Raw genomic sequence first — 15,922 nt, 5'->3', positions numbered from 1 at the left:
CATGTTCCAAATGAAATAATGTCATATATTGTTACCTGGTAAGGGATGTATGAGAAGAAATCCTTGATATATCCTAGGAAGTTTTGACCTTGAAAATATAATATGTTGCAAACACTGAGGTCTTTATAGTTGTTGAAACATTATTAATGGTGATACTCAGTTTCATGCATATTCAGAAAAGCCGTTTATTCACTTTGAGCTAAAAATTAGTATGCAGGGGCTGGAACAATAGTACAGCGGGTAGGGTGTTTGCCTTGCACGCAGCTGACCTGGGTTTGGTTCCCCAACATCCTATATGGTCCCCAAAGCACTGCCAGGAGTAATTACTGAGTGCAGAGCCAGGAGCAACCCCGGTGCATTGCCGGGTGTGACCCAAAAAGCAAAAAGAATTAAAAAATAAAATAAATAGAAGTATTCAGGGACACAGTCTCTTATTTTCTTAATTTTTAGTACAGATAGCATTCTTATTTTACATCTCTATCACTTATGAAATTAATTGGTTATTACGTTACCTGGATGATCCTCATTGCTTTGTGTATTAAAATCCATTTAAATAACTACTTAAAATATGTACAGTGTTATCATCTTAAATTTTTCATTGCTCACTCATGTATGTCCCCACACCCCCCACCCCTGTATCGGCCTCTGTCTCTCTGCATGTCTGTCTTAGTCTCTGTCTCCCTGTCTCCCTTTATACCTGTCTCTGCCCTCTCTCCTCTTTCTTCCCACTACATATTTATGGTAACTAGTTAATAGACTGGGACTGCTATGGTGAAAGCAAGTTAAGTAGGAGAATGCAAAGGTAAGGGTGGAAGTAAATAGTTACTTAATCTTTTAATCCTTACAGCACACTAAATTCTGGGGTGAAGGCCAGCAGAATATTTTTTTCTTGCTTAGACATTGAGTTATGCAAACAGGAGTTTGCACACCCAGAACTTCAAGACTGAGAAAGTAAACTTGTACTTTTTTTATAGGTTCAAAAAGGCATTTGAATCTGAGCCAACCCTGCAGTCAGGAATAAATTATGCGGTTCTCCTCCTAGCAGCTGGGCACCAGTTTGAATCTTCCTTTGAGCTCCGGAAAGTCGGTAATTACAGCTTGAAATGTTCATGGAAATCAAGAAACTGCACTCATTTGTGCTCCTTTTGATTTTTCTTACCTGACTTACTAAAATAAAAAAAAAACTTCTTGAGTGTGACATATTGCTGTGTATAATTATGATAGGTGTAATTCAGAGTCTAATATATATTTACCTGTTTCTAGTAATAACCCTGTTTCATTCAAGTTAATACTGAAAGTATAGACAGCATTCAACACCAACTTCCAGATAAAGTAGTTTTGCTCTATGGAATGTCTAAAAGGTTATTCTTTCTGATTGATATTGCTTGCTTTTTATTTTCTTGTATTTTGTATCACACCTGGTAGTGCTCAGGGCTTGCTCCTGACTCTTTGCTAAGAGTCTTGGCAGTGCTCAGGCAAACATATGAGGTACTGGGGATTGAACCCAAGTCAATCATGCGCAAGAAAACCCTATGTGGTGTACTACTTGTTCCAACCCTGGGTTTTGCTTGTGTGATGCTATAGAAAAATGGGTGGGGGGAGCTTTTCCTATTTCCTATTTCGACTTGTCATATGCCCACCTGCTCCTCAGAGGACGGTGGTACTGGAAGTGGCATTTCATACTGCAAGAACAGCAGCTTAGGTAGATGGTAGACTTGGCGAGTGACGGGCTCTTTCAGGACCATGTCTTTATTGTAGCCATTGTAGCCATTGATGACATGTGCCTTTGACCAATGTTTTGTTTTGTTTTAATTTTAGTCACCATGGCTTACAGTTTTACAATACTGTCGGTGATAAGATTTCATGTATACAATATTCCAACACCACAACTCCCGTCAGAGTGTGTTTTCCTTCACCATTGTCTCATAGTAACTCATTCACTGACTCTGCTTACAGGTCATCCTCGTGGTGCTTAGGGAACAATGTGCTGCTGGGATTGAACCCAGACTTTCCACATGCAAAACTTGCAGACATTCCATATGCAAAACATTCCGGTTCGTTGAGCTTTTTCTGCAGCCCATATCTGACATATTCTAAAGATATGTCTTTAATTCTTTTCAAAAGTAACCAAATTTTTCAGCAGTTTTCATGCTCCCATTTTTTTATTCTTGCAAATGCACAGATTTCTCTTAATTACCAAATTAAGTAATTTAGTAATTTTTAATTATTCCTATAGTATTCTTTATGAAAGTGCTTCTTTATGTGTATTTTGAAATATGTATTTATAAATGGTGAAAAATTAAAAACTAAGACCTCATAAGATGGCCACCAAATCTAAAACTGTACAATGATATTATCTTCAGTTTACTCTTTAATGTAAGAAGTACTTGACTATCATATTGCCTAAAGACTTTAAGGGGAGGTGCTCAGGAGATGGGGGCGGGGTAGAGATAAGGTGGGCGAAAGCCATCCAAGATTCTTGGCCACTTGGACCAGCAGTTCAGTGCAAGTGCCCATGGGTGCAGTGCTGCTCTTGGGCCCTGCATTGGCTCAAGCCAGTTCATCAGGACCTCATTTGTGGTGTGCTCGGGTTCCTATTGTGACACCTGGTGATTCTCTGGGGACTCTTTGGTGCCAGAAATTGAACCCAGGTATGGCACATGCTAGACATTACTCTAACCTTGTGCTATTTCCTGGTCTCTGCTAAGACTCAATTTTAGGGTGTGTGCCGGGGGGGGGGGCAGTGCGAGTCTGTTTGTGTATGTATATTAGTTAATAATTGCACTGTAGCACTGTTGTCCTCTTGTTCATTGATTTGCTCGAGTGGGCACCAGTAACATCTCCATTGTGAGACTTGTTACTGTTTTTGGCATATCGAATACACCATGGGTAGCTTGCCAGGTTATTATTAGAATTAATTAATTACTGTAGGGTTTGTGTTGTACTACTTGGTTTGTTTTTCAAATAGTGTTTAGATTGGAACTAGGAATTAAAGATACAGAATCACACTTTAAACTTTCTTCGTGTTTCTTTTGATTTCACAAATCTTAAACTTAACACTCAGAATTTAGCTCAGTAAAACATTGTTCTCCCAAACATGATAATCTCTCAATATCTATCTTGCAAACCATAATTCCCAAAAGAAGCAAGAGAGAGAGAGGGAAGGAGAGAGGGAGGAGAGAGAGGGGGATAGAGATAGAGAGGGAAGGGGGGAGGGAGGAGAGAGGGATAGAGATGGTGGAGAGAGAGAGAGAGAACGAACCTGCCATAGGGAGAGGCTTGGGGGTAGGGATGACTGTACACTGGTGGAGGAACCAGTGTTGGAACATTGTATGGCTGAAACCTGATCCAGTAACTCAATTAAAAAAAATGTTCTCCCATCTCCCTTGGAATTTTTCAAATTTAAGACATTTTATGAGAAACAAAATTAGAAGTTTGGATCTTCAACTGTAATGATGATGTAATGAAAGAATATTGTACTTGAAATGGTGACAAACCACTATTTGAATCTCATTTTCAGGGAGCAATAAAAATAAAGATTTTATTACTGAATCTAAAAGTCCATGAGTTTATAAAGATAATCGTGAAAAAGTAATCAAAGTAAAAATAAAACCCATCACTAACCAGAAAGCAAATCATTTGTCACCTATGAGGGTAACCATTTTCTCAGAGAACTGTAAATTACCGAGTAGAAATTAAGCATCTTCCCTAACCTATTTGGAGACTATAGTCTATAGTCTATAGACTATATCTGGTGAGCTCAAACTTTTCTTAGAGGATGCTGCATATTAAATATATTTACTCATCAGGAGAATATATTCTTCAAAAAAATTCTAGCTAAACAGAAGAGATAATGCAACTGATAATGATAATGATGTAGAAATGATATTGATCCTACCAAAGATCATCCATTAGAACTATGGTCATTAAGTTAAAAAGTAATTATTTGGTGTTTTGCATGTGCCTCTTCTGGAGCAGGAAGGGCCCTGAAGATCCAGGCAACTTAGCCACAGGCTGTGTCCAGGGCCGCTGGGTGTATCTCAGTGCTGGGGGTGGAGAGTGGGGTGGGGGGTTGAGGAACAAAGCCACAAGCACCACCCTCTGAACAAGCTGGTCAAATTGCAGAAAATATTTTATAGGAATCTTCCTACCATTGCCCAGTCAAATAATTTATGTGCCTACAATTACAGAGGGATCTCTGCCCCCTGGGTCTGAGAAAGCCCTACCCTGTCCCCAAGCTGACTTCAAAGCAAGCTTCAGCCCATTTTTACACGCACTGGAAATAGACTTCCCATTGTCCTAGCTGAAGAAGGTGGGGGAGGCCAGACTAAGCTATCACTCTTCCAGCAAGAGATAATGCGAGAAAATACTTTGAAGCTCATGTTGAGATTTTATCCCTTGTCCAGCCATTTGATAGAAAGAAAAAATGATGGGCTGGGACTCTTCAAAAGTTGTTTCTGGAAGAAAATGACCCTTCCTTACCCCTGCCCTTACTTTGTAACCTGGCTTATATCAGGCCATACTTTTTTGTAGCATCACTGTATCATTGTCATCACTGTTATCCCGTTGCTCATCGATTTACTCAAGCTGGTACCAGTAACATCTCCATTGTCGAGATGTCAGTGATGCAGTTAGCATCCCCAGGAGTGAGAATACCCAAAAGAGAGTTGTAATGTTAGGGCTGTGGAGAAATAAACATTTCCTGCAAAGTAATCTCAGTAAAATATTTCACCAACTTAGCATCTAACATCCAGTTAATAGGAATGATAGTGGCTGGAGAAATAAATTAGACAACTCCGTCAGATACTAGTAGACAGTTCCCAAATATTCCTTCTTCAGTTATATTTGAAAAGTCAGTGTCATAGGGGAGAAAGTGTGAGTGGATTGGTTAGGTTAAAAGAAACCTAAGAAAGCAATGCAGTGCTTTGCTTGATCACATTCTGTTGTAAGAAGGATTGGGGCTACCAGGCTGGTTGGTAATCAGTTGCCATTAACTCAGGTTTCACCACATTAGTGATAGAGAAGTCATGAATGGCTGGGGGTAGCAATTAAATGTAGGTGTGGTTGAACTTTATCATAAACAATGAACAGATGTAAAGCCCTTCCCTCAGGGGAAGTCCTAGGAGATTTACTCAAGGACAAAATCTCATGTAAATGCTCAGCACCCTAGATTCCTATTAGGAGAACATCCAAGGGCAGAAAAGGTGTATTGCTGTTCTCTTTCCTTAGCCAGTATCCACTTAAGCAAATATCTTAAATTTACTTTTTAATAATATTTCTAGTCATTTTGTATGGAGACAGTAAGAAATATATTTTGCTTAAAGGCTGGCTTTTCCTGGGGACATTTACTATATATATCACTGGCTATAGTCCTCAGGCCAGGGTAGTCTTTTGTAACCCAAGCAGGGTCCTTGTTCAGTCACTTGTTTGGGGGTCACGATAGAGTATGTCCCATGACCGTGCTGTTACCTTATACTTCTTATGATACTTATCCTATCCCTTTTTAATGCCAGGGTAGCTTATGGATTGCCCTGGGTTCATCCTTGTCCCTCACCAGGAACCCTCTGCCTGTTTTGGGATGTTAGGAACTAAGGGCAACTGAGGCTTAAGTCAAATAAATATGTTGAATGCACAGTAAGTATTACTCGGAGTCAATTAACTTCCATGTTACAAAAGCATAGCATTAACTGTCTTACTGTGTCTATACAAAAAAAGGACGTTGGACTAAAATAAACTATACAAAGGACATAAGGGAAAGAGAAAAGCAACATTTCACTTACATATACAAAATCCACAGCCCTCAGAAAAATTTGATTTTACAAGTTACAGGGTCTGATTTGGGGATATTAATGATTAACAGATAGGGGAAGAAGAACACAAAAGGCAGGTTAAAGATAAACACAGAGGATTGGGAGTGTCTGATGGAATTGGGTGTGCCTTGGAGCACTCTGGAGCACTGTGGTAGGAGTAACTCAATAAACCTAAGCTCCCTACGTGGAGAGCAAAGACAAAGCAATGGTATTTCTTAAAATACTTAAAACTGTAATCCAACATATGTGAAGTTTGAAATTTTTCATAATGGAAAGTTACAAGTACATACTCTGTACCATCATGGACTGCATGACCTTTGACAAAGTCCTAATTGTGTCTGTGCTTTTTTCTCCTCAATATAAATATATAATATTTAACTGTGTTTTCACATAAATTTAAAGAGTTTCATTTTCAATGTTTTGTTTGTGCTTGGAAGCCGCAATCAGCAGTGCTCAGGGGCTACTACTCCTTACTCTGTTGGGAGGGTAGTGCCCAGGAGTCCATGAGGTGTTAACCAGCAGTTCAGCCTGGGCCTCCATCATGCAAAGCATATCTCAACACTTTCATCTCTCTCTTCATTGTGAGTTACATTGTCAGTGTGTTTTGCACACTGGTAGGCATATTGAGTGTTTGGTAGGTGCTCTGTTTTCTATCTTTCTTCACTAAAACAATCTTGATTTTAATAGCAGCTGAAAAATGTAAAACTATGATAAAAATTAAACTTCTTAAAACTTCAGTTCTTAGAAGTCACCCAGTTCTAATTAAAACATTGTCAACATTTTAAGTAAGCTATAAAGAATATTAGACCTGATACCTGATAACCTTTCAGTATCTGTATTGCAAACCATAATGCCCAAAAAAGGGTGGGAAGAAAGAGAAAGAGAGAGAGAAATGCCTGCTCTAGAGACAGATTTGGGGGGTAGGGGGTTAATGAAAGGGAAACTGAGGACATTGGTGGTGGAAAATGTGCATTGGTGGAGGGATGAGTGTTGGAGTGTTGTATGACTGAAATAACCATAAACAAATTTGTAACTGTGTATCTCACGGTGATTCAATAATAAAAAAGTTATTAGAGCATTAAATAAGAAAATGGTATGTAGACATTGTGTACCTCATTTATAACTTGGCAAGATTTTTTTTGGGGGGGAGGAGAAAGTATCCAGCAGGTTAGAACTTGGTAAAAGAGGTATAATTCTATATAAGTAGACATTTATGGGGGGTAGGGGAATGGGGGCGCCATGCCCATAGGTATTTAGGTCTTACTCCTGGCTCTCTGATCAGTAATATACAACTCTACCTGTTGTATATTACTCCAGCCCCAACAATAGGCCAGTTAACAATTGGATCCTATGGATTAAGACTCAGTAATGAATAGCTTTGTAACTGTGTATCTCATTGTGATTCAATTAAAGAATTTTTTTTAAGAAAAGAGGGAAAAAAAACCTAAAATGTAGCCTGAAGCTAAGCACACTATTGGTTTTAAATGGAATTACAGAATTATAGAAAGTAGTGTAAGGTTATTTTTTAAAAATTTTTTATTAGTGAATCACCGTGTGGTACAGTTAGAGACAGTGTAAGATATTTTTTTAAAGGTTGTTTTCCTTTAAAGTATATTTGCTTTCATAAGTCTTCTCTGTTCAATAGCACATGCTATCCAAACACATACATTCTAATAATTTACCATAAAAATGGACTGGAGTGAAAGCACAGTGTGTAGAGTGTTTCCCTTGCACGAAGCCGACCGGAGTTCGATTGCTCCGTCCCTCTTGGAGGGCCCAGCAAGCTACTGAGAGTATCCCACCTGCGCAGCAGAGCCTGGCAAGCTACCCGTGGCATATTTGATATGCCAAAAACAGTAACAACAAGACTCACAATGGAGATGTTACTGGTGCCCACTTGAGCAAATTGATGAACAACAGAACGACAGTGCTACAGTGCAGATATAGAATGACTGCATTCATTTGTGGTATATAAAATATATATTTACTAGAAGAATAGTATTCATGACCAGGGGAAACAGGGGTTAGGAGGATTTGTCAAGGGTTGAAAACTACCACAAGTGTTTGTGGGGCTGAGGATAGGTAAGATAGAGAAGAGATGGCTATGACTATAATAGCTGGGAATGATCACATTGGACAAGATCTGAGGGTTAAAAGTAGGTAAGAATTTTCTTGATAACCTTTCAGTATAAATATTGCAAACCACATTGAGAGAGAGAGAAAAAAAGAGAGAGAGAGAAACTGAGAGAGAAGAAAAGTGCCAGCCAAAGGGTGGGGAGTGATAGGAGGGAACCTGGGGATACTGGTGCTGGGAAATGTACACTGGTGGAGGGATGGCTGTGGGAATACTGTATGACTGAAATCCTATCGTGAACGGCTTTGTAATGCTCTAAAAAAAAAGAATTAAAAAATAATTTAAAAATTAAGTATAAGTATCCCTATAAAGTATAAGGTTGTTTAAAGTATAATATTTCTTTTAATTAAAGTATAGGGTAAATTTATTACTATCAGGAAATATAAATTATAAAATATTTTATTTAACTCATTGCAGAAAGCCAGAAGAATTTTAAAGAATACATAAGAGCTTAGAATATTTATACAGTACATAGAAATATTTCACTATCATCCCGTTGCTCATTGATTTGTTCAAGCCGGCACCAGTAACGTCTTTCATTGACAGACTTATTGTTACTGTTTTTGGCATATTTATAAGTATTTGCATTTATACTTCAACAGGCCATATATTTTAGGAATTTCCTGGTTTACTGGGTAGAAATTTATTAGCTTTTGTATTGAATAAAATCTACATGTGTGCCTTGAGAGTCAGGGCAGGTGGCCTCTGTGGGCTCATCTCAGTTAATATTCCTAATACCTTAATGTTATTAAGCAATTAAATACTAAATGTTTCTATATGAATATATTTTTAGTAGAACATATATGCAGACATAATAAAGTGCAGGGCAGAGACAAATATATATCATGAAACAAAAACATACTGAAAGAACCAGCTCTGTTGTTGAAAAAATATGACCTACTTTGAGTCATGTTACAAAGCAGTACTAATCACGATATCTAAAGCAGTTGCCTTACTTTTTCATTCCCTGAGTTTGATAATTGCTTTTGACTATAAAATTTATTGTATCAATCTTGAAAAAATGTGTATACTCTATATACCTGTGAAGAGTTTGAGCATATTTTCCTTTTAATTCACTAAAGAAAGTATTCTATAGTAGGGAAAGAAATCCGCTATTTGCTGTTCTGACTTTCTAATGTAGACATATACAAACACACATAAAAATTCTGGAATGATTTGCCAGCCAAGTGATAGTACAGGTGTATGGGTTAAAGCCATTTTATATCTTAATGTGAAAGGAAGAATGAAAGTTAATTTTGCTTTTTAATTAAAAGTTCCCTCTGCCTGCCTGCGTGTGTTTATACCGTACTTTTTCATCTTTTAGGAGTGAAGATAAGCAGTCTTCTTGGAAAAAAGGGAAATTTGGAAAACCTCCAGAGCTACTGGGAAGTTGGATTTTTTCTGGGGGCTAGTGTCTTGGCCAATGACCACATGAGAGTCATTCAGGCATCTGAGAAGCTCTTCAAACTAAAGACACCTGCATGGTAATAGTAAACAACTATGCACTTGCTGAGTTTAACAAACAGCCCCTTCAGTAGTTTCTCCTTTTTTAAAATATTTGTTGCATGAAAAATAAATTATTTTATTTTTATTGTAGAATAACATTTAGAATCTAGAGGAAAAAGGGATGTTCATAGATAAAATTTATTGAATGTAAATTCTGATGACTTCGGCATAGGTAATATTTGCTAGTCACTAACTTAGTCTTTCTATCACCTTGACTGATCTGTTGGCCAAGCCTGACTAGTGCCACCTACTTTTTATGCATTGGTCTCATATTTTCATGTTCCATCGGTCTCCCAAACCTCTGTTCCAAACACAGGCCCTTTGATTCTTTTATGATCTCACCTCAGTTTGGGAATTCTCATTTTTCTTTTTACTTGGGGTTAGGCTGATACAATAGGGTGTTTCTCATGTAGGCAAGCTTTTCTAGTTTCAGATTATTCTTAAGTGTGTGCCCAACTTTATCATGAAATATGTGTCCATTGGTGAAATAGAAACAAAGTCCCACCTACATTTCAGGCTATTTGGGGAAATGTTAATTTTATATATGTAACAATTGCATGTAATTATGGGGTGATTGACCACTGTACATGGCTGTACATGAAACTGAAAAACAAGACTCAGAGCAGTTTAGGTCCCAGACTGATGATTTATTTTTGTTAATTATGTGCTAGCACTTAATCTGTAAATGAAAACAACAATTTTATTTGTAGTTCTTAGGAAATAGCAATCTGGGAGATTCTGTATACAGGACTATATAAGTGCTCTAATGCATAAGAAAAAAATCCTACTTGTATTAGGCAGAAATATATATTACTTCCTAATGATAAATGAATGAATTATTTAAAAAGAGAAGATAAAACATGCAAAAGGAAGTGATTTCTGTATGTCAGCATAGTGATAAATTGTCCTCTTTGATCTGAGATGCTATTTGTTCTTTGTGAGTAGGCCTGCATTCTCTCCAAACTCTTCAAATACCAGGTATCAAGATACTGGCTTAAGGAGGGTATGTTATCATTGGTTTGCAGAATCCAGTCTTCGAACTAGTGCTGAATTCCAGAAATTTCCTGCAAATCTTTGTAAAAGTGTTTGCCACTTAACGCATGAAATGCCTAGATTGTGTAGTGGTACTATTTTATTCATATTTGAATATTGATTGATAACATTGTAAATATGGTTTTCGTTTTGGTTTCTGCCTTCATGGTCTAAGAAATGCTTCTTCTATTTTCACTGGTCTGCACATATTAGTCAGTTAAAAACTACTAATGGGTTTTTGTAAATCCAGGGTACCAACTGGTGTGTGTATTGATTTTTGCCCTCTAATGCCCCTACTCTGTTTTGAGTGCTCCCTTTCATTATTAAAATTTGTATCTCTTTGTCATCTCACATTTTCATCAGAGGAACTGTTGTGGGTGAGCTGTGTATACAGGCAAGTCAGGACTGGAAAGTCTGCAGGAACTCCTGCTTAGATTGGATACTACATCCTGACAGCTTCACTAAGAAAGTCATCAAACTGCTTGGCAATAGATCGTGTAGGACCTAGTCCTGCCACTTAGATTTTTCAGGCGTCATGGTCTCTAGGACTGAGGTGAATTTATGCTCTACAAGAAAATAAGTCAGTCCTAATCTCCATATAGGCTTTGGGTACTTGTCTTTTGTCACCACAAAGATTTTAAGAAAATAGGCAGTAAAGGTGTCACTTTCACTTAAAGGGAGATGAGCTACATCAAGAAAGAACACTTTTTAAGGGGAAAATTTATAGCTCTCCAAGCATTCCTCAGGAAGGAAGAAAGGGCCCACATAGACAGCTTGACTTCATGACTCAAGACCTTAGAAAAGGACCAGAAAAAGGAACCCAAACCAGAACAAAGGAAAGAAATAATAAAAATTAGAGCAGAAATTAATGACATGGAAACCAAAAAGACAATCCGAAAGATCAATGAAACAAAGAGCTGGATCTTCGAGAAAATAAATAAGATTGATAAACCGCTAGCAAGACTCACAAAGAAAGAAAGAGAGAGAACCCTAATAAATCGAATTAGAAATGAAAAGGGGGATATCATAACAGAAACCAGTGAGATTCAAAAGATCATTAGAGACTACTTCGAAAGTCTATATGCCACAAAACAGGAGAACCTAAAAGAAATGGATGGATTCCTTGATTCCTACGATCTCCCAAGACTGAACAAGGAAGACTTGGAATACCTGAATAGACCCATCAATGTTAAGGAAATTGAAACTGTAATCAAAAACCTCCCCAAAAACAAAAGCCCAGGCCCAGATGGTTTCACTGGCGAATTCTTCCAAACATTTAAAGAAGATCTCTTGCCTGTTTCCCTCAAACTTTTCCAGGAAATTGAAAAAACAGGAACTCTCCCAAACAGTTTCTATGAAGCATACATCTCCCTAATACCAAAAGCAAACAAAGACACCACTAAGAAAGAAAATTACAGACCAATATCCCTGATGAACACAGATGTGAAGATCCTCAACAAAATACTAGCAAATAGGATCCAACAACTCATCAAAAAGATCATACATCACGACCAAGTGGGACTCATCCCGGGGATGCAAGGATGGTTTAACATTCGGAAATCAATCAACATAATCCATCATATTAACAAAAGTAAAGATAAAAACCATATGATCATATCAATAGATGCAGAAAAAACATTTGACTAGATCCAACATCCGTTCATGATGAAAACCCTCACCAAAATGGGGTTTGGAGGAACTTTCCTCAAGATAGTCAAAGCCATCTATCACAAGCCTACAGCAAGCATTATCCTCAATGGGGAAAAGCTAAGAGCCTTTCCTCAAAGATCAGGCACAAGACAAGGATGCCCACTCTCACCACTCCTCTTCAATATAGTACTGGAAGTACTTGCGATAGCTATTAGACAAGAAAAAGAGATTAAGGGCATCCAGATAGGAAAGGAAGAAATCAAACTCTCACTATTTGCAGACGATATGATACTATATCTAGAGAAGCCCAAAGCCTCTACTAAGAAACTCTTAGAAACAATAGACTTATACAGTAAAGTTGCAGGCTACAAAATCAATACCCAAAAATCCATGGCCTTCATATATGCAAACAATGAGGCAGAGGAAAGGGACATAAAAAAAGCAATCCCATTCACAATCGTGCCCCAGAAAATCAAGTACCTCGGAATCAGCTTAACCAAGGAAGTAAAAGACCTCTACAAAGAAAACTACAAAACGCTACTCCATGAAATCAAAGAGAACATGAGGAAATGGAAACATATACCCTGCTCGTGGATAGGGAGAATCAATGTTGTCAAAATGGCAATACTCCCCAAAGCATTATACAGATTTAATGTGATCCCTATAAGGATACCCATGACATTTTTCAAAGAAATGGATCAAGCAATCCTAAAATTCATATGGAACAACAAACGTCCATGGATAGCTAAAACAATTCTTGGGGAAAAGACGATGGGAGGCATCACCCTCCCCAACCTCAAACTTTACTACAAAGCAGTAACAATTAAAACAGCATGGTACTGGAACAAAGGCAGAGCCGTAGACCAATGGAACAGGGTGGAATATCCCTACACACAACCCCAAATGTATGATCATCTAATCTTTGATAAGGGAGCAAGAGACGTGAAGTGGAGCAAGGAAAGCCTCTTTAACAAATGGTGCTGGCACAACTGGACAACCACATGCAAAAAAATGAGCTTAGACCTTGACCTGACACCATGCACAAAAGTCAGATCAAAATGGATTCAAGACCTCAACATTAGACCACAAACCAAAAGGTACATTGAAGACAAGGTCAGCAAAATCCTCCACGATATTGAAGATAAAGGTATCTTCAAAGGTGACACAGAACTAAGCAATCTAGTAAAAACAGAGATCAACAAATGGGACTACATTAAACTAAAAACCTTCTGCACCTCAAAAGATACAGTGACCAGAATACAAAGACTATCCACAGAATGGGAAAGGACATTTACACAATACCCATCAGATAAGGGGTTGATATCAATGGTATATAAAGCACTGGTTGAACTCCACAAGAAGAAAACACCCAACCCCATCAAAAAATGGGGCGAAGAAATGAACAGAAACTTTACCAAGGAAGAGATACGAATGGCCAAAAGGCACATGAAAAAGTGCTCTACATCACTAATCATCAGAGAGATGCAGATCAAAACAACCATGAGATACCACCTCACACCACAGAGACTGGTACACATCCAAAAGAACAAAAGCAACCACTGTTGGAGAGGATGTGTGGAGAAAGGGACCCTTCTACACTGCTGGTGGGAATGCCGACTAGTTAGGCCCTTTTGGAAAACAATATGGACGATTCTCAAAAAACTAGAGGTTGAGCTTCCATTTGATCCAGCAATACCACTGCTGGGAATATATCCCAGAGAAGCAAAAAAGTATAGTCGAAATGACATCTGCACTTATATGTTCATCGCAGCACTGTTTACAATAGCCAGAATCTGGAAAAAACCTGAGTGCCCTAGAACAGATGACTGACTGAAGAAACTTTGGTACATCTATACAATGGAATACTATGCAGCTGTTAGAAAAAATGAGGTCATGAAGTTTGCATATAAGTGGATCAGCATGGAAAGTATCATGCTAAGTGAAATGAGTCAGAAAGAGAGAGACAGACAGAGAAAGATTGCGCTCATCTGTGGAATATAGAATATTAGTATAGGAGTCTAACACCCAAGAATAGTAGAAATAAGTACCAGGAGGCTGTCTCCATGGCTTGGACACTGATCCCTCATTCTGGGTAACTCAGAGGAGGGAACACCAAGTAAAATGTGGTCGGAGGTCATACGGGGAAGGGTGACTTGTGCCGAATTTAGAGACTGAACACAATGGCCACTCAACACCTTTATTGAAAACCACAACACCTAATCAGAGAGAGAGAACAAAAGGGAATACCCTGCCATAGTGGCAGTGTGAGGTGGGGGGAGATGGGACTGGGGAGGGTGGGAGGGAAGCTGGGTTTACTGGTGGTGGAGAATGGGCACTGGTGAACGGATGGGGTCTCGAACTTTGTATGGGGGAAACATGAGCACAAAAACATATAAATCTGTAACTGTACCCCCACGGTGATTCACTAATAAAAAATTTAAAAAAAATGAAAGAACACTTTTTTTTGAGAGAATGAAGAGAGGCCAAAAGTAAATGAAATTATACACCAAGCAGAAGGCATGGGTGGCACAAATTGGAAGGAAAAGATTACACATTCAGGAAAGGGTTGTGCGCGACTCCTGAATGGACTTCTTTGAATTCCTTTGGGTAGCTGATTATATAGGATTGGATTTTTTTTCCCCAAACTGCCTCAGCTTGGGCAAAAAGGTCTTTTCTAGAGAGTTAAGAGAATTTAGAGATAGTATAGCAGGGAGGGCACTTACCTTGCACAGGACTGACTGAGTCCAATTTCTGCACCCCAAGAACAGTCCCCCAAGCCTGCCAGGAATGATCTCTGAGTTGAGTCAGAAGTAAGCCCTGCAAATCTCCAGATATAGCCCCCAAACAACAACAAAAAACACTTATCAGGGCATCTTTCCTAACTGAATTATCTCTGAAGGAAGCTTGACCCAAGCTAGCAGCAAAATGACTTATTTTGAGAATGTATCTTATTTTTCCAAATATGTTTTGAGTATATGGGATTTTGTCTCTCCTTGGTGTTGTAGCTTCTGAAATTTACAGCTAAGTCACCTCTTGACCTACTCCCTTCGAAACATTTGAGAAGATAACTCTGTGGTAGACTGTCATGACTTCCTAAAAGATTTACTCCCATTTGGATCTCCTTAGCACTTTTTTTCTTGTAGCACTCTCAGTTATCTTTCCAAGCTGCATGGCTGACCCTGGTCTTTTCCCTGAAATCCTTAAATCAATAGTTTAACAGCTCCTCACTGCCTAAGGGTTAAAGTCTACCTTCTGTGCTTGGCAAACAATCTTAGTCATTCCAAATTCCTCAGCTCTTGTCACATTCTGAGTTTACTCTACCCTTTATTCAGACAAAGCATGCCATTCTTAGCTTCATGCACTTACATACCAGCACATACCGAGACTGACTCTTCCAGTGCTCTTCTCCCTCTCAGCAACACATTCCTAGTCGCATCTGCTCATCCAGTGTACCCTGACCTAAAACCTTTTCCATACCAGGATGAAAAAAATCATGGGTAGTGGTCTATACATGGATTTTGTTTTTCATTTAATGGAATTTTCTTCATTTGTTTTTCTATGTTTTCTTAATTATTTTCCTATCGATGTTGAATGTGTAGCATTTATTAGTCTTCTCTTTAGTTTTGGCCCCAGTGATAGTTATTTCATGAAGTTATAAAACCTTTTACATTTGTCTCCTAAGCACTTATGAAATTTGAAAACAGGGCTATACTGCCATGACATGTCCATAGTAGGCATTCTACAAATTATTTAATGTGTAAACCAGAAAATGAGAAATAAGAGTTATATG

At 38.3% G+C, this 15,922-nt stretch overlaps 1 protein-coding gene across 2 annotated transcripts in view; it reads left to right on the top strand.

Moving 5' to 3' along the window:
* MAP3K5 (mitogen-activated protein kinase kinase kinase 5) overlaps nt 1-15,922 on the top strand; it is a 251,880-nt gene that overhangs the window by 126,985 nt on the left and 108,973 nt on the right. For both annotated transcript variants that reach the window (XM_055136320.1, XM_055136321.1), the window contains exons 8-9: nt 975-1,087; nt 9,269-9,428. In XM_055136320.1, coding sequence (XP_054992295.1) covers nt 975-1,087; nt 9,269-9,428 — 273 coding nt within the window. The remainder of the gene's footprint in view (nt 1-974; nt 1,088-9,268; nt 9,429-15,922) is intronic.

Source organism: Sorex araneus, chromosome 4 (genome assembly GCF_027595985.1).
Source record: "Sorex araneus isolate mSorAra2 chromosome 4, mSorAra2.pri, whole genome shotgun sequence".
NCBI classification, from domain to species: Eukaryota; Metazoa; Chordata; class Mammalia; order Eulipotyphla; family Soricidae; genus Sorex; species Sorex araneus.
The sequence above is the reverse complement of the archived record's forward strand: the minus strand, read 5'-3'. Positions and strand labels throughout refer to the sequence as shown.